This window comes from Somniosus microcephalus, chromosome 32, assembly GCF_052327205.1.
Source record: "Somniosus microcephalus isolate GS21.2 chromosome 32, FLI_Smic_1.0, whole genome shotgun sequence".
Lineage (NCBI taxonomy): Eukaryota > Metazoa > Chordata > Chondrichthyes > Squaliformes > Somniosidae > Somniosus > Somniosus microcephalus.
Genome location: NC_141018.1, coordinates 21,154,696 through 21,177,000, shown reverse-complemented (window position 1 = coordinate 21,177,000; position 22,305 = coordinate 21,154,696). Strand labels below are relative to the sequence as shown.

General features: G+C 42.1%; 1 protein-coding gene across 3 annotated transcripts in view; it reads left to right on the top strand.

The window, feature by feature from the left end:
* Positions 1-463: 463 nt before the first annotated feature.
* The window catches only part of LOC147097332 (uncharacterized), a 47,909-nt gene continuing 26,067 nt past the window's right edge, over positions 464-22,305 (top strand). Inside the window, exons 1-9 of one of the 3 annotated variants that reach the window (XM_085972213.1) lie at positions 464-574; positions 6,965-7,076; positions 9,189-10,798; positions 11,375-11,439; positions 13,707-13,864; positions 15,476-15,603; positions 16,751-16,809; positions 18,625-18,761; positions 19,430-19,554. In XM_085972213.1, the coding sequence (XP_085828339.1) occupies positions 7,016-7,076; positions 9,189-10,798; positions 11,375-11,439; positions 13,707-13,864; positions 15,476-15,603; positions 16,751-16,809; positions 18,625-18,761; positions 19,430-19,554 (2,343 nt within the window). In that variant the 5' untranslated portion in view covers positions 464-574; positions 6,965-7,015. The other 2 variants (XM_085972212.1, XM_085972211.1) reach the window with 2 other exon arrangements.

The window sequence follows — 22,305 nt, the reverse complement described above, 5'->3', positions numbered from 1 at the left end:
GTGTCCGCCGGCGCGCTAGATCACTTTCGTGACCGGTGGGCGCCGCGGGGACTGGAGTGCATGATTGGGCTGGAGAACCAAATTTTAATTTGATTATTAAGGTTTATTTGAAGTTTTATTGGTTTATTACAGTTTTATTGGTTTATTCACAGTTTTAATGGTTTACTTACAGTTTTTATCTGTCTAAATTTATGGTTTTACCAAAAGAGGAACAGCAAATCGAAATATTGAAACACATTTGAAAGAGTAAAAAACAAGTGACTGGATGGGAACATGTCATTTAACAGTAGATTCTTCAAGTGCCAAGCCCATGCACTCTGCAACAACTGATCAGATGGTGGCCAGGATGAGTCGATGAACAGTCAATTGAGACCAGCTGAGACTCATTGATGGGGACCCAGGGCCGACCACTTTCCAATCAGAAGGGCGCAACATCAAATGACGTTTGTTACAATGGGAGCGAGGAATAAATGGCAGGAGGACCAGTCAGTTTCCTTGACTCATTTTCTACAATGAAACTGTAGGGCAGGAGCTTCTAGTTAGTACATGGTGTGATTTCCCCCCCTTTGTATTGGTAAGCAAATTTGTAACGTTTATTCTTTATGCAACTCTTCCAGTCGAGAAGCGATTGCCTTTTGCAAAACCTCAACTCGTGTTTTCGACCAATCGCTTGTTCTCCTCACTTTGTCCCTTTCCCGCTCAAAGTAAGCCTCCATTCTATAAAATGCTGGTCGACCAAGTTCGAGCTGTGAATTGATTACTCCGAGTGAATTAGTGAAGAACTGTTGAAAACCAGTCTACCTACACTAAGCTTATTGCAAGAGGTGATGCACTTTGTTGTTAGTATTTCCGTTAAGATTCAATTTTAGAGGTAGGTTTTTTCAACATAACTCTTATATGGGGCAATATATTGCTGGTTTTCTTGCACTTTTGTGCAAAATAGCGATGAGGTGATTGTCGAAGGTGTAGCGTGTTAACTCCTGTTTAACGTTGGTGGATTATTGCAATACCTACAGAATGGACTTTAATGCTTCGTGTATCAGCTTTGTAAGTTCTCCTTCTTCTGTCTTTTGATGCCAGGTGTTTTATTTTTGTTATAAAATAGGCTCAATCTCCTCTCATAGGAGAGCCCTTTCATCCCAGGATTCAATGTAGCGAACCTTCATTGCACCGCCTCTAAGGCAAGTCTATCCTTCCTTTGGCAATGAGACCAAAGCTGTACCCAGTACTCCAGTTGTGGAGATGAACTAAATTGCAGTTTTTATAAAAATTTAAAAAAATTGGAAGGTATTTTTAATTCTGCAGCCTTATTTTCTCATGTTGTCTTTTCCATTTTACGGTTGTCCTAGTTTATCCCACACTTTGCTTGGATAATATTTTCTAATGTTTAAAAGCTAACTCAAGATCTGATGCTGGGGTTTTTTTTTTTCTTGGCTATTTTCCCTCTGAGCTTGCATTAACTTTCAATGAGTTTTCATCAGCTTAAAATGCTGTTTTAGATGTTAAATATTATTTGGCTGCAGTTATGGTGCCAGTTTTGCATTAGTACTCTAATTGTATAGTTTTAAGGGAATGTGGGAGGGAAATTAAGGCTGAGATGAGAGCCTCTAGGCAGCTGTTTCACAAATGAGCGCAGGATAGCCTCTGACTTTAACATGGCAAATGTGGAGAGGTTACATAATGTGCAAGTATATTGGCCGCTCCTGGTTACTTGCACTATTTAGATGTGCAATTGTGGTGTTGGAAGGGTTTAAAGGTTACAGCTATAAGGAACCTGGAATAGAGGCTCCCAAACTTACTGCGTACCCCCTTCCAGATCTACCAACTGCCCACGTACCCCTACCAGCAAAGAAGTTTAAGATTAACCCCTTTTAATTCTCAAGCATTGTACGGTGATTGGAGGTGAGGTCTCTGTCATTGTCTCTGGGTATCTGAGTTCTCATTGGTACATCTTGAAGTAAATTAGCTACTTTTATATAACATTCCCAGAGTTTTAAAGCTTCATCTGAGTAGCCTATTATAAAAAATGCAATAAATAAAATCCTCCATTGGATAATTTCTCCTGGGTATCCCCTGGAGATATCTCACGTACCACAGTTTGGGAACTCCTGCCTCAGTGTGAATGTCTAACCTGCAGCCCTGAGATCTGGCACTCAATGATTTTCTATTTCTTACTCGCTGGCTCCTCTGTGGTTTGAATTTGGTGGGCCTGCTCTTTGTATGCACGATTGTTTTATGGGTGGGTAAGTTTCCAATCCAAACAAGATCTGTTGGCATCGGCAATTTGGGGGTATATGGGAAAAAATAAGTCTTGCTTAGGTTTTAGACTCTACATCGCTCACGAGGCCCCAAACTATGCACCTATGCAAATGCTCAACCGTTCTACTGTGTATAAAAGCAGTGATCTCAACATTAAGCCCAGACAGGTGATGCAATGGATGTTCTAACCAAAATAACAGAAAATGCTGGAAATACTCAGCAGGCCAGGCAGCATCTGTGGAGAGAGACACAGAATTAACGTTTCGTGTCTGGGACCCTTCATCAGAACTGGTTAAATCCTGGAACGTTAACTCTGTTTCTCTCTTCCCATGGATGCTGCCTGGCCTGTGTATTTCCAGCATTTTCTGTTTCAGATTTCCAGCATCTGCAGTATTTTGCTATTGTATGCATGTTCTAACCATCTTGGTTCAACAGGAGGATGGAAATACTTTTTTTAAATATTTGCATGTAATGCTTAGAGATAGTTCAACAAATGGCACTGCTGCTGATTATTGCCCATATCTAGTTGGTCTTGATTGGCTTGCTAGGCCACTTGAGGGCAGTTGAGAGTAAACCACCTTTGTGTGGTACTGGTATCATAGGCCACACTGGGTAAGGATGCCAGGTTTCCCTCCCTAAGGGGCATTAGTGAACCAGTCGGGAGTTTTTATGACAATCCGACAGATTCGCGGTCACGTTTCCTGATGCTAGTGTTTTTATTATTCCTAGTTTTTTTTAAACTAAATTCAAATTCTCAAGCTGCCATGGTGGGATTGGAACTTCTTATGTTCCCTGGATTATTAGACCAGTAACATAACTGCGACATGGCCATATCCGGTATTGTCTCTTGTGTTGTACATGACTGACTGCAGAAGCTTGCAATGAGGCAGAAATGTCTGTCATTTTCAATCTTGATGCTTTCTTGTGCTATGTATAGGCTTTGGTCCTTCCACGACATTTGCATTGTGCCTTTTTTAATGTGGATAAAACATCCTGCGGCACCTCACAAAGCAAATGGGCACCCACTTTGGGGGGGGGGGGGGGGGAGAAAGAGACATTAGGAGGGGTGGCCATAAGCTTGGTTAAAGCTTCTTAATTGTTAACTTTCCAACTGCAAGCTAGTCTGAAGAGCTGAGTGATTTGGTTTAAATTGAACATTTTGGCAGTTAATGGCATAAATTGAAGCCGTAAAACTGAACTGTGCTGACGAATTTTATAGCAGAGGCACTCCAATTCCTGGAAATGGTTAAAACTGTGGCTCTTGGATAATGTTGGGGGCTGTGCAGTTTATGAAGATAGGGCACTATTTAGTTGAGAAAACACGAGTATGATTGATTGTAGTCACATTATCTTTAATGGTCTTTGTGCCCAGCCAGAGATTTAAACCTTTAAACTGCGAATTGTCGGTTTGCATTGCTTTAACCTCTAGCTGCTGGCCAAATGTGCTCCAATCCCAGCAGTGTTTACAGAGCCGAGATGGGGCCGATATCTCTTGATCCAATTTCAACAAGCTGGATAAGTGTAAAATGCAGTTTTTATAAATTTGAATTATAAATGCATCAAATACACTAGTTTCCCAATCTCATTTTAGTGGGGTCATCCTGGGGTTTCTCTTGACATTTCACAGTGGATTGCATATTAAACTTGTTCTATAGGGGAAATGCCCTCTGCTATTAGCATGTGGTGCTAAAGTGTTCAGAGGATCACCGTTTCAATTTACCATGATGGAAGTTTGGATAACCTTTCTTGTAGCTACACTTTTTTTTTTTTTTTTTTTTTTTTCCCTCCTTTGTTGTCTGCTATCCAGATAGAGGAAGGTTTTTCTAAGGACTAGATAGTGGTACTTGTCTACAGTCCAATTTTTTAAAATTAGTTTTATGGGATGTGGGTGTTGCTGGCAAGGCCCCATTACAGCCTTGATCCAAACATGGACAAAGGAGCTGAAATCTATAGGTGAGAGTGACTGCCCTTGCCATCAAGGCAACATTTGACAGTGTGGCATCAAGGAGCCCTAGCAAAACTGAGTCAGTGGGAATTGGGGGTGGGGGAGGTGGAAACACTCCACTGGCTGGAGTCATACCTAGCACAAAGGAAGATGGTTGTGGTGATTGAAGGTCAATCATCACAGCCCCAGGACATCGCTGCAGGAGTTACTCAGGGCAATGTCCTAGGCCCAACCATCTTCAGCTGCTTCATTGACCTTCCCTCCAATATAAGGTCAGAAATGGGGGATGTTTGCTGCTGACTGCAGTGTTCAGCACCATTCACAACTCCTCAGATAATGAAGCAGTTGATTACATGGAATGTACAGCACAGACCAGGCCACTTTGCCCAACTGGTGTTTATGCTCCATATGAGCCTCCAATCACTAGTTCATCTCGCCCTGTCAGCAGGTCCTTCTATTCCATTCTCCCTCATGTACTTATCTAGCTTCCCCTCGACTGCATCTACACTATTTGCCTCAACTACTCCTGTGTGGTAGCGAGTCCCACGTCCTAATCATTCTGAGTAAGGAAGTTTCTCCTGAATTCCTTATTGGATTTATTAGTGACTTAGCTTGTATTTATAACTCCTAGTTTTGGATTCTCCTACGAGTGGAAACGTCTTTGTCTACCCTATCAAACCCCTTCATAATTTTAAAGACCTGTGTTGGGTCACCCCTCGGCCTTTGCCTTTTTCTAGAGAAAAGAGCCCCAGTCTTTCCTGATGGTTCTAACCTCTGGTGACATGGAGGGGCAGAATATTCCATCCCTTCAGGACAGCACAGTGCTGTACCAAAGAATGGTCCCAGTGTAAGCAGGGCCTGTAGATTCACCAAGTCAGTAAATGGACTTCCACACATGGTACACAAAGCACTTCGAGCTGTTGCTCCCAACCCCTCTACTTTTTTTTAAACTTTGGAAAATAGACTCTTGACTATTGGATCTAAGGAATGTAGCATCGCAGATCTTTAAAGGGTTGGGTATCCAGATAGAAAAAGCAAATGGGTTTCTGGATGCTAAAAGCAAGGAAGTGATCTTGAATTGCTGTTGGCTAGACCATATTTTCAAGATTGTGTGCAGTCTGATCACTGCATAATTTGGTGGTGGGGGGGGGAAATTAAAGGGTACAGAGATAATTTGCAAGGATGATGCCAGGATTGAAAGGTTACAGCTACGAAGAATGGCATGGAAAAATTAGGGCTTTTTATGAGAACTTTTTCAAAATTATGAAAGTATTTGACAGTAAATAAATGGTAAGGTTATTTCCATTGTTGGTGAACTGGTATTAAGGCACAGGATTATTACTAAAGGATCAAATTGGAAAATCTCGGTTATTTAAAACATGGAATGCTTTACTGTGGGTTGCTATTGAGGCAGTGACTTGACTACCTAATTTAAGAATTGGATGAGCCTTTCAAATTGATATTGGGACTATTTAGGGAAATGGGATTAGCGTATACAGTTGAAGAGCTAGTGCAGGTATGATGGGCTGAATATAAATTCTATGACGTGTTATTGGTTCTTTTTGATCTCTAATATGACACTGGATTACCTACATTTGTGGGGGGGGGGGGGGGGGGCTTGTGGTTTTTTCTGTTTTGTACCAGTTGTACTATTCTGAGACACTACCTCTTCCAAGATCATTTAATAGAAAGTTGATCAGCAATTGCAAACTCTGCTCCCAGGAATTTGTGGATTCTGCTTCTAACCATGCTTGTTTTTTGACATGTGTGCATGCCACTGGTATTGTTGGGGTTCTGATTGACCATCCCCTAGGACTTGCCTGTGTTGACTGTACAAACCAAATATGATGGCTAATATGGGACTTTGTACAGGTTGGGATATGGGCTGCACAGTATTCAATGACTAGTTTTTGTGGAGAAATGGGAGGCTGGCCAGGAGAGCATTGGAATAGTTGAGTCTGGCAGGGACAAAAACCTGATTGTTTTTGGCAGAGGTATTGGTGGAGACGGGTGATGTTCGAGGTAGAGGGTCGGAAGCTGAGCTTGGGGTCAAATGGGATAATCTGAACATTTTGGTTCGGACTGACAGTGGCCAGGAAGGGGGATGGAATTGGTGACTGCACAAAGCTTTTTTGGGGGGGGGGGGGGGGGTGGGTTTGTGGAGGGAGAAGAGGAGTGACCACAGACAATGTCTTTGCTCTTCCGAATGTTTAATTGTGGCTTGGCTTATCCAAAACTGGATGTTGGACAAGCAGTATAACTACACAGCAGTGGTTGGGTGGGGGGGGAGAGAGTGGCAGAAATCGTGGTGGTGAGGTTTGTTATTGGCATTCTTGTGGAAACTTGATGTCTTTGGATGATGTTGCTGTGGGCAATGTTTTAGATGGGGGCCAAGGATAGCTTGCAAGATCCGAGGGCTTAAGGGTGGGTTCTTTGGGAGGCAGGTGATGATGGCACTTTTTCAAAAGGAGAGATTTGTGTAGTGTTGGCTAGTAGCTGGGCCAGGAATGGCAGTTGGATGGCTCATGCGCTCAGTGTTTGAGGCGATAGGAGATAAACTAGAGAAAGATACAGGTGCAGGGCTAGGGAAGGGAGAAACCTTGGGAGAAGCTTAGCTTGGTGGAAAAGTACAAAACAAATGTTGTTTTACTGTGGCAAATTGTTATTGGGCAGTATAAACAGGGATTTTTTTTTTTAATGAAAGCTTCTATAAAAGCAGTGGAGTATTCTGAATAAACACTTTTTTTTTTCTTTTCAAAGGTCTACTGAGAATGATTTGCATTGGCTGAACCAGACTTGAATAAAGCAAACATGAAGTGGCAGCACTGTCCTAAAATGTGTTCTCTTCTGCTTTCCATATTTGTGATTATAGGTAAGCATTTTCACAACTCATTGACTGCTTGATTTTTGTGATATCTTGGTTAAGATTTGTAGCCAGTATCAAACAACTGTCTCCAGTGAGGTGCATTGTGTGCTTCGAAAGCCTTCATTTAAAAAAAAAAAAAAAAGTGCAGTTGGTCATTGAGTATTTTTCTGTACAATAAGGTTAACCTTCGGCACTGAGATTCTAAATATTGAATGGGCTTTTCATGCTTGATGATAAAGCTAAATTTTGAAACAAATTGCAGTCGGAGGCTTGCTGTGGACCTGCAAGAAAACTCCACACCTACCCGATGGCTCTGGACCTTCGAAGACTTGCGCTGCTGGGCCTGCAGGCGTGCACCTGCGTAAAGGCCCATGTATCCCAGAGTGCACGTGCTTCACAAGCGTCTGGGATCACATAGGCAGGCTGGCCCAACCAATCAAGGGATTCCTATTTTGCTTATGAAGATTCCAGTTACGTGCAGAGTCCCCATAAACCTCCTTTTTATATATATAAAAAAAAACTTTCACAGCACTGGAATAAAAATAAATCAGATTCAAAATTAATTAAAATACCATTTAAATGTTTTAAATTTTTTGAAAAATAAATTTGGACAAAAATAATTTTAAATGCATGTAAACATTTATTTTAACCCTTTTATGCTGGTAAAAGAAGGCCTTGTGCCTGCCTTTACCAGGTGTAAGGGTTTGGTGGGTATTTGCTGGGCAGTAGTTGGGCAAATAGCCTGACTCTGTGCCAGTGAATGTCCATTACCAGTGGATGTGTGTGATCTGTCCAAGGAGAAACTTGACCGGTCAAGTTCTGGGTTTTCATGTATGTGTGCATTGCATGTGGAAACCTGGAACTTGCAGGGTACTTGCTGCTGAGTACACTGTCATAGGCCCTGTAAATTCCAGGCCATCAATTTTAACTTTTTTTTAGATGTGTTTTTATAAAAAAATTTTAACTTGGGCATCCATAACTGTCCAAATGGCCAAGTTCCAATAAGTGGTTACCAACAAGGCAAGGGGAGAACTTGGCTAGTGACTTGTTTATCAGGGGGAACTCAAACTGTGCTGTGTATTGAGGTTTCCTTTAACTTGAACTTGGCTTAAAAGTGTACCTGCAGTGATGGGTAAATTGTTGGGGATTGTTCTACAAAAGGGACTGTTGAGAGCTCACTGCATAATCCATTTACATGGTTTTTTTAAATGTTGCCTTGCATTGCATCATTCCCTGTACCTCCTGTATTTGCTGAAATTTTGCAACATGTTGCATCATTCTGCAGTGATCATAACTGGGGGGTGGGGATAAACTCTTGCCTTGGGCTAATTGCATGAAGAAAACTGAATGCAGCCCATAGCCAAGAGGTTTTTATTTAATTCACCATCTCTTGTTACAACATATTTCTCTCACATTCAGTTCCTTGCAAGTCTGTGACTAGAACTGGGATTTGATTGCATGACCTTATTATGGATATTTGCATTGACATTACTGTGACTGTAACTTGGCTTATGGGTAATGACCCCATGCCACTTACTGAAGCCTCTCTGCCTAGTTATACCTTCTACCACCTGTCTCTCCCAAACCACCAGTGTGGTCCTTATCACCAAATCTTACTGTCATCACTGCAATGAGTGATGACTCTTTTTTAACTTCAAAATCCATCAACTCGCTTTGCCCTCCTGTCTTCCCTTCACCACTTCCCTACCCATATACATGTTCACCTCCTTGACCGTGCCATCTCACATGGCCTCTCTTCCTATTATCTCAATCACTGACAAGGCCATCTGATTATTTCCACTCTTTTTTTTTTCTCCAGTCACAGAGGTGCTTTTAAATGCCCAAGTTTGGTCCTCCATTCACCACAATACTTCTGTAGCTGTTGATCAGCTTAAATCACTCTCACCTCTGTCCTTGTCCCCAGCAAAATCCATAAGGGAAGGGACCTGGGCAACTCCCTACATCATCCAATCTCCCTGTGGTCAGTTTGCAGCCTCAAAACTAATTAATTGTTTATAATGAATGTCCCCATATTCTGTCATTACCTGACCAAGTGGCTTCCATTAAGGAAAGAAAATTATCAGAAGTTAGATTACTACGGCAGTTTTTTTTTCTTAGGGAGTCTCCTTGGAGCACCAGTAGACGAGGCCATTCTGGATCAATTGCGATCAGCAGATGCTGTAGTTGACACGCACGCTACTTTATCGGGGGAGCAGACATCACTTTCCGTTACACTTGCTCCGATGAGGGCACCTTCAGATGAAGAACCCCCATTAATCAAATTGACAACTTTAACTAAAAAGCCTGGGAAGCAGGAAATTGCATTTTCTTTTCCATCTACTGGAAAATCTCTAACCACAGCCGTGGGCTTAAGTATTGGCAGCGATGTAATGACTCGCTTTTTGCAAAGTCGAGCAATGGAAAAGAGCAGTGCACCTGATGGTGAGGGAAAATCATCCACGTCGAGCATCCATTTGCCTAACGTAATGGTGTCAAACTTAGTATCTACAGAGGCAACAGAAATGGTGCAATCTGACCACTCTGTTAACACGGGGGCCAAACCTTTAGACTTGGCATCTGCAAAGCCCTTCCTACCAGTGTTTTCAACAATTGAAATCTCCAGTGAAGATGAAAGACTAGCTTGGCACAGAGAAGTGACCACCCCCATGTTTAAATTTTCAACCCAGCCTGTGCTCAGTTCTGAGGGAACTCTGGTACCTGATACAAAAGACAATTTGCAAAATTCGTCTGCTCTCAACTCTACACACTTTTTGGATGAAATGGAGTTGCACACTGTGTCTTCAGGAAGCGCTGAGTCTAGCACTTTCAAATTGACATCAGTTGAACAAATAATCAAAACGAGACCGGGATCCATACTGTCCACAGCAGCAGGGTCTACTCTTCATGCATCTAGTGCCGAGCCAGACTTCTCGACACATTTGAAAACTGATGCAACCAGCTGGAACTCTGGTACGTTTAAGCAGCTCGCTACATCATGGCCTACTAACTCTGGGTCACCAACTAGCTCAGAGGACAACTGGCACTCGCCAGATGTTTCTGATGCTGAGTACTCCACAGCTGCTTCATCTATTCCTACTAACTGGCTGCCAGATGTTTCTGACGCTGAGTACTCCACAGCTGCTTCACCTGTTCCTACTAACTGGCTGCCAGATGTTTCTGAGGAATACTCTACTACGAATTGGCCATCCAGTAGCTCCAAGGCAGCATTTTCCATGTCACTGCCACATACAGAGCCAACTATTTTGGAGGAAGAATTCTCCACTACTGCCGAGCTGCCTAGTAGCTCTGAAGAGTATTTCTCCACCACTTCATCCATTACCAACTTTCTGCCAAGTGCTTCTGAGGCTTTGTCAACACCCACCAACTGGAAACCAAACATTTTTGCGACACTTTCCACTTCATTGTACAGTACCAGCTACCAGGATCCCTTTACAGATTCAGCAGCTAATGGCATAGATGCCAATGTGTCGGAGGTGCAGCCTTTTACAATGACGACTACTGTCGGAACTGAACCAGAAGCTGCCAGTTTTACAATTGAGTCAAGTGAGACTGCTTCATCGCATTCCCAGATTGGACAGAGCACTTTTTCAGTTATCTACAATCCCTTTCTATTGCAATTTGGGATCCTGGATCTAAATTACACAGATGCTTTAAGTAATCGCTCTTCAGAAGCCTACCAAGAGCTGGAGACGGTTGTGAAAGGAACTGTAAGTATGTAGTTACTTACTTTAGAAATGAGTGTAGCTAAAAAATTGTATTGAGCTCGACTCTGGTCATATTTGCCCCCAAACCTGACAAGAAATAGCCTTTATAAAGAGGCGCTACATTCTTTTTATTTTGAACTGAAACCAATGTTATGTTCACTAATAACTAGTTTTTATAAAGAACAGCTAGCTTTTGCTAGACACTTTATTGAGCACATGTGGACTAGGTACAGTATCTGTAGAGGCCTCCATCTTGACTGCCTTCCTGGTTCTAAGTGTATGACCTTGGTCGTACTTCCTCGAACTGTAGCTTTCCTGTTCCATGCATCTGGATCCTCAATCCTGACAACATCATCCCTTGTCAATGGTTTGAGTTTTGGATGACTTGTCATAGTATGATTTCTGTTTCAGCTTTAACAGTTGAAGCCTGTCTCCGTTCCTTACTCTACTGTTCTTTCGCACAGCAGGGTAGCGTGGTGCGCAACTTGCGACCCATTAGTAGTTAGTTAGGTTCTGCTTGTTGTTAAATGTAGCAATGCACGTGTCGGTAAGTTTATCAACTAACTTGCTTTATTTCAGCTGGACGCCATCTTTTATGCTCGCTATGCTGACCGCTTTCTCGGAACCAAGATTCTACATTTTGCGTAAGTAGAAGTTACTTTCAATGTCTTTTTGGGGTTTATCATGTTTCTAGTCCGACTCTGTTGCAACTGGATTGCTTAAACTGCACACCTCCTTCAAAGCAAATTTGTTTTTTTTTCTTAGTGATTCCTATTTTTAATTAAGGATTTCTGCCCAATATAGAACCTACTAATGTGCACAGTGATGCAAGCTAAATTTCCATTCTTGGTACAAACCAGTGCCAGTTGTGCTATGCTTCATCTAAAGGTTATTGTATTGTCAATTAATGAATTAAATCTGTAAAATAGCCCTATTGTCAGCTGTGGCTCAGTTGTAGCACACTCACCTGAGTCAGAAGGTTGTGGGTTCGAGTCCCACTCCAGGTACTTGAGCACACAAATCTAGGCTGACACTCCAGTGCGGTGCTGAGGGAGTGCTGCACTGTCAGAGGTGCCGTCTTTTGGGTGAGCCGTTAAACAGAGGCCCCGTTTGCTCTCGGGTGGACGTAAAAGATCCCGCGGCACTAGTTCGAAGAGGAACAGGGGAGTTATCTCCGGTGTCCTGGGTGCTGATTTATCCCTCAATCAACATAACAGATTATTTGGACATAAAATATAGGAGCAGGAGTAGGCCATTCGGCACCTTGAGCCTGTTCTGCCATTTGAGATCGTGGCTGATCATCCAAATTCAGTACCGTCCCTGCTTTCTCCCCATATCCGTTGATCCCTTTAGCTTTAAGAAATACATCTAACTCCTTCTTGAATATATTTAATGAGTTGGCCTCAACTGCCTTCTGTGGGAGAGAATTCCACAGGTTCACCACTCTCTGGGTGAAGAAATTCCTCCCCATCTCGGTCCTAGGCTTACCCCTTATCCTTAGACTGTGACCCCTGGTTCTGGACTCCCCGACCGTCGGGAACATCCTTCCTGCATCTAGTCTTGTCTGTCGTTATCACATTGCTGTTTGTGGGAGCTTGCTGTGCACAAATTGGCTACTGCGTTTCCTACGTTACAACAATGACTACACTCAAAGTACCTCATTGGCTGTAAAGCGCTTTAGATGTCCAGTGGTTGTGAAAGGTGCTATATAATGTAAGTCTTTCTATTTAAGGGAATGTATATCTGACTGACAGAATTCCATACACACCTTTTAAGACTGGATACTGCATCCCAGTTGGCACTGGTTACCCTAGTTTCCACTTAAGTGGCTAGTTGGACACCTTGACTGTTTGTAAGTGCATTGCATGACATGACCTGCTGAGCTTATGCAGCCCAGGATGGTCCTAAATTCAATCTCTAGCCTGCCTTAAGGGTGCAGTTATATTGCCAATTGCATGTCTGTGCAAAAAGATTTTTGGGTGCACATCCACAAAGTGGCAGTATAAATCAGAATCCCCAAATTTACTGGGGAGAATGTTTGAGAGCTCTCCAGTGCTGGTTTGCATCAAGTATAGCTTGGTGTCGGCTGGGGTTGTGGCACTAGAATTGGCTTCCCAGCCCGAGGCTAAGGAGAGGAAACGTTTATAGCTGATCCTGAATAACAACAGAAAATGCTGGAAAAACTCAGCAAGTCAGGCAACATCCGTGGAGAGAAATTTGAGTTGACGTTTCGGGTATGACCTGACTTGCTGAGTTTTTCCAGCATTTTCTGTTGTTATTTCGGATTTCCAACATCTGCAGTATTTTGCTATAGCTGATCCTGTCCTTGCCTTGATTTTGCTCTCGAGCTCTCCCCCCCCCCCCCCCCAGACTGCTGTACAATGAATGGCTGGATAGTGGAAAGCCAGATAATGGAAAGCCTAGTCCATGCACCTTCCTTGAGGGGAAAAATTAAAGCTGGTAGAAGGAAGGGGGAACTACTAACTGGCGGCAACTTGAGTGCAAGCTTCGTATGAATTCCAAAGTTTGAAGTTTTTTTCTTTTCTAATCTACTGATGTGGTTGGGGCTCACCTGTGGGGATGTGAAAATTCTTAGTGATTGAACAACAATACTGCTTTGTCTGTCTTTCAATCAAATTGAAGAATGATCATCTTGCGTTTTAATTATACCATTTGGCAAATGGGCCACCTGCTTATTCATTGCCTAACTGAATTGATGTGATCTGAAGGGTGCATTTTGCTGAAGATGGATTTGTTACAGAACAACAATTTGTACAGCCTTGAAGGCCTAATTTTGACAATCAAACTGCAGACTTGTGATGCCAAATTACAAATGCTTTATTCCAAAGCCAAGAAGTAAAAGATATATTTTGGATTTGAAACAATAACTGTTGTATTCATTGATGCACAGGAATGGGTCTGTTAAAGTAGAGAGTGAAGTGGTGTTCCAGGAGGGTGCTGCCCTGCCCAGTAGTTCTGATGTTGTTCGAACTGTGCTTACACATGTCTACCGTAAAGATCTGGTTCCAACTGACTTGGAGATTAATGCCAGCTCTGTTGTCTGCAATGGTGAGTGATTTGATGACTTTCTTTCATCTTAAATGAGGTCCACTTGCAAATGGATAGTGTGATGGCTGTCATGTTTGACTCCTAGCCAGAGGGTTAAACTTCAATCCTAGATACAAGTCCCTCTGAACAAACTTTTTTTAGAAGTTGTGAAATGGGTAGGTAGTTCCTGCCCCATTATAGATTACTGAGGCAGGATGCTGTTTGGAGTGGCTTAACCTTCAAGGCCAGATATGCATATACACTAAACAAGTTACTATATGGCAAGTGTACATATTTGGAATGAAGTTCACTCTTTGGCTAGCTATAGTTTTCCTTAGCCTTTTATTCTTTGTCTCAAGAATGTTGGGCTGATCTCCTCTGTAAATCCTAGGTTGAGTCCACATGTAGCTCTGATGTTGAGGTGTGTGTGTATAATCAAATCTGAGCTCCCAGCTCTAATGACCTTGCTGGGTAGGATTGAGTAAGACTTGTGGGGATGTTCTATCAAACTTTCAAATGTTAGATTCTCCACCCCCCCCCCCCCCCGCAACTTGTATTTGAGGTTCTTTGTACATGAAAATACTTGTAAATTGATGGAACCTAGCCACACATTTAGATAAAGGCTAAGGTATGGCAGCTATTGAAGAAACATGTTCGGGAGGTTTCTGAAGCAGCATCTTGTCCAAATTCTTTTAAGGTGCCCTGGGCCATTGGCACTTTGGGCAGACTTTTGCAAAGTTTGGGGGGAGAATATAGAACATAGAAAAGTAGGAGCAGGAGTAGGCCATTCAGCCCATCGAGCCTGCTCCACCATTCAATATGATCATGGGTGATCCTCTATCTCCATACCATATTTCTGTTCTCTCCCATACCCTTTGATGCCCCTTGTGTCTAGAAATCTATCTATCTCCAATATATTCAGTGACTTGGCCTCCACAGCCTTCTGTGGTAGAGAATTCCACAGGTTCACCACCCTCCTGAGTGAAGAAATTTCTCCATCTCAGTCCTAAATGTCCTACCCCGTATCCTGAGACTGTGACCCTGTGTTCTTGACACCCCCCAGCCAGTGGAAACATCCAGTCTGCCTAGCCCTGTCAGAATTTTATGTTTCAATGAGCTGCCCTCATTCTTCTTAACTCTAGTGAATACAGGCCTAGTCGACCCAATCTCTCCTCCACACGACAGTCTGGCCATCCCAGGAATCCGTCTAGTGAACCTTCGTGGGAGAGAAATGTTCTTAACTGGCTTGCTCTCCTTGTTGGTGGAAGCTCACAGCATGTAGTTCAATACCAAGAAGGAATGTAGAAAAGTTTGTAGTGTTGCCCCATGCCTGCTCCATAAACCTAGGTGGGGCTGCAAAAGATATTTGCCCTATTAAAATGCAACACTTGTAATGTAGTAATCCTGACTTAAAATGGTGCACTTAATTTTGTTGAATTGTGGTGCTTAGTCTTGGCAGTATCAAAATTAATCATGTAAGTTTAAGTAGGAGTAGAATCAATCTTCCATACTATGAATTACTTGCCTGAAACTCATGTTTACTATCGAGTAACATTAATTTGGTTGACCGTCACACTCTCAATTGGGAAGAGTTTACAGTTCCTTTTTTGATTCTTTGCTTATTTTTGTCAGGTTATAGCCTAGTAAACCTGGAGCCTGAGCGAATCCTAATCGAATTTACAGCTTTGAGCACGGGGTTTGGCCCATGGTCTGATGAGGCAACGTTTTATCAGGAGCTGCTTCAACGTCTGAGCGGTTGGGTATGTATTCTACACCAAACATCTGGAAGTCACATTTGAATGAACTTAAATTGCAGGCAACTATAACACAATTAACTCCCTTCACATACCCAGCCAACGGGAGCCATTTTGTCAATCTTATCTGGTGGTGGCTTATAGGGGAACTCTTAACGTTGCCAACTAACATGTTGAGTAAGGACTTGTGCCTGTCGTACCTTTCTTACAATACACATTTAATTATTTTGTAAATTAATGCTACTCAACTTGCATTTATATCGCACCTTTAACTTAAAATATCCCAAGTCAACTATTCCATGAAGATTAAAAACATGTGTGAGCGTTCCATTAATTGGTGTCTGTCTGATCAATTCGATCTAAACTTGCACCTTTCAGTCATATTTTACAAAAGGAAGTTTGTTTTTTAATGGGGCTTGATTCGCCACCATAGTTTTAATATGTCTATTCTTGAGATGTGAGCTTTGCTGGCAAGGCTAACATTTATTGTTCATCCCTAAAAGAACTACTTGGCCACTTCAGAGGGAGTGTTAACCTTCCTGGCTTGAGACAGGAGTCACATAGGCCAGACCAGGTAAGGGTGGCAGATTTCCTTCCCTAAGGACGTTAGTCAACCAGTTGTTTTATGACAAGCCAACAGCTTCTTGATCTGTTACTGATACCAGCTTTTAGAATAAAAATTCAAATTCTCAGCCGCCAAGATGGGATTTGAACATGTGTTCCCTGGATTGTCCATTCAGGCTGCTGTATTACTGGTCCAATAACCTAACTGGTATGCTAGCGTATCCATTTTAAATCTTTTTTCTTTGTTTCTTCCCCCTCCTTCACAATAAAGCACCTTTTTTTATTTTGTTAAAGGCTCCATATAAATTGGTGATTCTTCAGATCAGGCGTGATCTCCTGTTGTCTGGTTATGTGAAGGGAGTTAATTGTGTTTTTTAATTGCCCACAATTTAAGTTCATTCAAATGTGAAGTCAGCTCCTGTTCAATTTTCTTGCTTCAATTTGTTACCAGTAGCTTGAATTAAGCCTATTTAAATTGAGCTGTTCCTCTCCCTCCCCCACTGTTTCAAAAGGTATATTATGTATGACATTTTTTAATGGTAGACTCCAGGAAACAAGTCTCTAAAAAGCCTTGTCTTTGTTTTACAAGGTTGTAGCAACCCTGGAAGAAAAGTATCTGGTCCAAGCATTTAATATTGGAAGAGTCATGTGAGTAATGTTTTGAGCAAGATTAATGTTCCTTACCCAAAACCACAGGCAAGGTCACAACTGTTTGTAAAGCATTTTAAAAGTTGGCTAAATCATTACTTTGACTAATTCAAATCCCCAAAAGATGGCATATGCAATCCTCAATGACCTCAGCTGACCTCCTTCATAATGGGGATGTCCAGCATCATGTGACAGGAAATCTGCCCCATCCTGAGATGGGAGTAAAACAATATATACAGAATGAGTGGACTGACCTAATAGGGCTGTAACTTGATCCGGGGCTTCAGATAAGGCTGTGGACTTGTTGTACGATAGCAAAATACTGCAGATGCTGGAAATCCGAAATAACAGAATGCTGGAAAGACTCAGCAGGTCAGGCAACATCCATGGAGAGAGTCAACGTTTCGGGTTGAAACCTGTCTTGCCAAAGGGTTTCGACCTGAAACGTTGACTCTTTTTCTCTCTCCACGGATGTTGCCTGGCCTCAGTTTTTCTGACTTGTTGTTGTAGGTTGACTTCAAAAAGATTATTGGTGCTTTAAAAATTATTAGCCAACACAAACCTGTGGCATCCACTTTTCTATTGTGCACTGTGTGCAGTTTGACTTTCATAATGGTGACTAAAGCAGCCAACTGTTCATGCAAAAGGAAGGAAATTGGGCTTGAAAGTACTTAATGTTGTGACTGCCAAGATAGTTTTATGGCTTATGAATTTGTAAACTGCACAATGAAACCTCTTGCAGTCGCCTTTTGACATTATGGCAAGGAAAGGATCATCTTAACCTTGTTATCTAAAATCAGACAATGGAAATCCATCTGGGAAGGAAATGGAAAGTATCCAGCTGAAGAACAATGAGTTGCTTGAACTTGTAACCCACGTGTGGCTGTCACACAATTGTGACTGGGTGTGAATTTAAAATCTTGTCCAGCAGTTGAGAACTCTAATGGGTTTTCAAGACTTGGCAGGGGATCCCTTTCTGTAAAAGGAATCTGAGGGTGTGGCATCTATGCTGAGTTGTTAAAGGAAGTTATCTAGCATGGGAGTTTTGAAGGTAGCATTGATTCCACATGACTTTCAAAGTAGTGATCCTATTTCCTAGCAACTCTATTTGCTGTGTGTACCTTGAATGTGGTGCCTGCAAACCAAATCTACATCTATTTTCTTTGTGCATTTTGTAAACATTATTAATATAAGCTGCAAACAGCTGGGTGAATTACTGCATGGCTGAATAATTTTGCCAGGCAGTAATGGAATGTTCCTTCAATGATTACTCCCAACAAAAAGTTTAATAACTAATTGAATGACTTAACAACAAATGATCTATTGTTGGTGATCATGCAAGCAAATCAAAGTATTGGGAGAATATTCATCAAATCACTGAAGTGAAAAGTGTGCAAATAAAGCTCCATTTAGTGTAACAATCGGCCATCAATGTCCAAGCTGCTTTGTCTGGTGCTTCAAGAACTGTGTATTGAAGTAGGAACAGATCACAGAACAATGCCCTACAGATAACTAGCTCTTTGGCCCATAATTATAACTCTGGTCTGCTCTTGTTTGAAAAGTAACTTCCTTCTGCATTCAAATGCATTAGAGTAAATGATTTCTATTCAAATCTCTCCATGCTATCTAAAATGTCTGATAGTTGCTTGTGACACAGTAGTACATAAGGAGTTGCCATAATGGATTGGCAACTTCCAAGTTTAGATCTCTCGATGACCTCTATCAATCACTAGATTGCTCTGTTGAAAATAATTAGTCTAAAGAATCAAAGTCTGTAGATATTGGGTTTTGTATTTGACTATTGTGTGCTTGCAGACCTATTCAAGGAGATGTGAATATTCAGGGAACAGCACTCCTGACTACCTCTATACATGTCGATGATGCTGAGGCATTGCTGCTGCTGACCAACCTTGTTAATAATTCTGTGGATCTGAGGTCTCTGAAAGTAAATGGTAAGTTTCATGACTGACCAACATTGGTCCATTTTGAGGCTTCACTGAATCACCTGTGATTTGTAGATGTGCCATAGACACACTCTCTCTCTAATATTGGTAATATAGTAAATCAAATGTGTCAATTGTAGCACCCAGTCCAACATGACCATGCTTCCAAGTTAAACTTGCAGGGGAATGTAGGATCTAAACAAAATCCTAGTAATACTCAGCAGGTCAGGCAGAAAATGTTTGGTCTTTTTGTCAGAACTGGCAAAGGTTCGATGTAACCAAGCAGGGGAAGGTGTGTGGGAGGGGGGGTGAGGTGGCTGGAGGAAGTGAAGAACAAAAGGGAAGGTCTCTGATGGGGTGGAAGAAAGGGCTTATTGTAATTCCATATCCTTGAACAGTTCAAATACATGGACCCCAATATCCTTCTTTAAAACTGAAAGCTGGATAAGCATCTAACTTAAGACCACAGTTCTAAAATCACTAATAGAAAATGCTGGAAAAACTCAGCAGGTCAGGCAACATCTGTGGAGAGAAATTTGAGTTGACATTTCGGGTTGAACCCGTCTTCAAAATCACTTGGATGGGAAGTTTGGGATTTCTTTTTTATATTTTGTTCATGGGGGAAAAATTGCATTCACGTGCATTTTATGACATTGTTTCAATGTATTTATTCCTAGGGTCCAGTGTGAACTTTGACGTCCTTCCGGTTTCCTTTGCAATCACCAACCGAGAATACAATACGACGCTCCGAGACTCGCGCTCTGCATATTTTCACAGCCTTGGCAAAGCTGTGACCCAGGCAGTAAGTTCCAACAAAATGTAATAGCTGGCTTCAGAGCTGGCCTGTTGCTGATCCTTTACTGGTATTTGAAGTTGCACTGTCTTGGGACACTTTCTTCTCTTCTGCTTCTGATGTGCTGTGCCCATGACGCAGGTGAACTTGTTCTACTTTGGTTGCTCACTTCCCTGACTGGCCTGCACCAGTCATGTGGGAAATGCCCATATTGCAACTTGGTAACTGGTTGCACTACTTGGTTTTACGTGGGTTAATATTTATTTTGAAAATAATTGGTGAATTGGAGCGCACAAATTGAGTATTTTAAGTAAAGGTGCAATGCAGTAAATACAGGAAACTTTGTGCTATCCGGCACCGACAGGACCGAGCTGTTGCTGCCCCATCAAAACTGCTGGACAAACCAGTGCTAATGTTGAAACATATGGAGATTTTGAGCTCTATCGGGCAACAACAGCTTCTAAACAGTCAGCCGTACCTTGCAAGTGTCTCTGTAGCTTAGCAACACCTTGCAGAGCCTGACTGGTTGGGGGGGGGGGGAAGAAAAGCAACGAAAAGAGAAAACCCTAACGAAACGGCTCCTGATTTTTGCCGGTGGCTCAAGCATTCTGGACAGTTAACCTCCGGATAAACCAAAGTTTCCTGTACATAAGTTGCAACATTTTCTTGAGGTGGCACAGAACCAACTTCTACATTTTATGGTTTTAAGCTAGTTTTATTATAGAGCCTTTCACGTCTTCAGGAAGTCCCGAAGCACTTTTTTAACGTTAATTACGTTTTGAGTGTAGTCACTTTTGTAGGCAATCTTGACAGCCAGATTAACCCCCCTCTCAAATTTGTCTGCATACAATGCATGCATCTGAACAATGGGTTGGAAAGGACCCTTGTAGCCTCTAGTTCAGTGTTGGGCTAAATATCAATAGTTCTTGATTTATTTACAGCATTTACTTATCCAGGACATGGTACATCCAAAGTTGCACTGCATTCTGCTACTTCAAGGGATATAGACTGTAGTGTACGTTGGGTAGTACAACACGCAAAGTATGGTACTTCTGGTATGTAGTGGTCTGTTTAGGAGAGGGGGGGTGGGGATGTAGGAATCTGTTTACTGGATGTCATGAGGGGGAAGTTTAGTATACTACACATTTTAGGATTGTGGCATAGACATGGAAGATAGGAGCAGGAGTAGGCTATTCGGCCCCTTGAGCCTGTTCCACCATTTAATGATCATGGCTGATCATCCAAATTCAGTACCCTGTCCCTGCTTTCTCCCCATATCCCTTGATCCCTTTAGCCTTAAAATATATCTAACTCCTTGAATATATTTAATGAATTGGCCTCAACTGTCTTCTGTGGTAGAGAATTCCACAGGTTCACCACTCTCGGTGAAGAAATCCCTCCTCATCTCAGTCCTAAAATGGCTTGCCCCTTATCCTTAGACTGTGACCCCTAGTTCGGGACTCCCCTGCCATCGGGAACATCCTTCCTGCATCTAGTCTCTAATCCTGTTAGAATTTTATACGTTTCAATGAGATCCCTTCTCTTCTGAACTCCAGCGAGTACAAGCCCAATCGTCATAACGGCATTCCTGCCATCCCAGGTACCAGTCTGATGGTGGGAGGCTAGTATTTTCTCTGTTCTTGTGTAGTCTTGGCTTACCACAAGTGAGGTAGAATGTAAATGTCCAAGCACAACTCATGGGTAGCTTGTCTACACTTCTACCTGTTGTACTTTTAATCTGGACCTTTAGAAACTTAATGGCTGTCTGAGTGAAGAAAATTTCACTGCCAGCAAATATCCTGTTGGATCCATGGTCCCATTCCTGAGTATTGTTTCTTGGTAAATTTAATTATTTGCTCCTGTCATGTGTTGGATCAAATGATATAAATTGTTTTTCTCAATAATTAAATTGAGATTTTTGAAGAATTTAAAGTACTTCGACCTTGTATTGGAGGTGGCAAGTGCTGTACTGGGTGGAATTTATTGTACAGTCAACAGACTGATACCTGGGATGGCAGGAATGACATGAGAGATTGGGTCGATTAGGCTTATATTTGCTAGAGTTTAGAAGAATGAGGGGATTTCATTGAAACTTATAAAATTCTAACTGGACTAGATGCAGGAAGGATGTTCCTGATGGCAGGGAAGTCCAGAACCAGGGGGCCACAGTCTAAAGATAAGGGGTAAGCCATTTAGGACAGATGAGGAGGAATTTCTTCACCCAGAGTGGTGAACCTATGGAATTCTCTACCACAGAAGGCAGTTGAGGCCAATTCATTAAATATATTCAAGAAGGAGTTAGATATATTAAGGCTAAAGGGATATGGGGAGAAAGCAGGGACAGGGTACTGAATTTGGATGATCAGCTATGATCTCATTAAACGGCAGAGCAGGCTCGAGGGGCTGAATGGCCTACTCCTATCTTCTGTTTCTATGTAATTTGACGACCCACCCACCAGTTTTCTCCTTCCGATGGTGTTGATGCCTTGCTACAATATTGTTCCACAGTTGCGAGCTGCCCTCTGTATTTTTTTCATTCTTTATCCATGAACCTAGATGTGATGTTGCCATGTTACTTGACTAGTGGAAGCATCGTACTGAGTTCAATCCTGTCTGCATAGTCCCTCTTGATCACTGTATAGCAAATAGGAAGGTTGGCAAGGGAGGTTTGTATCTCTTCCTTAACCCAGGGATGCAAAAGGCTTCTTGTAGTTTTAACCACTGGGTACAGCAAACTTGACACTTTTTTATTCATTGATG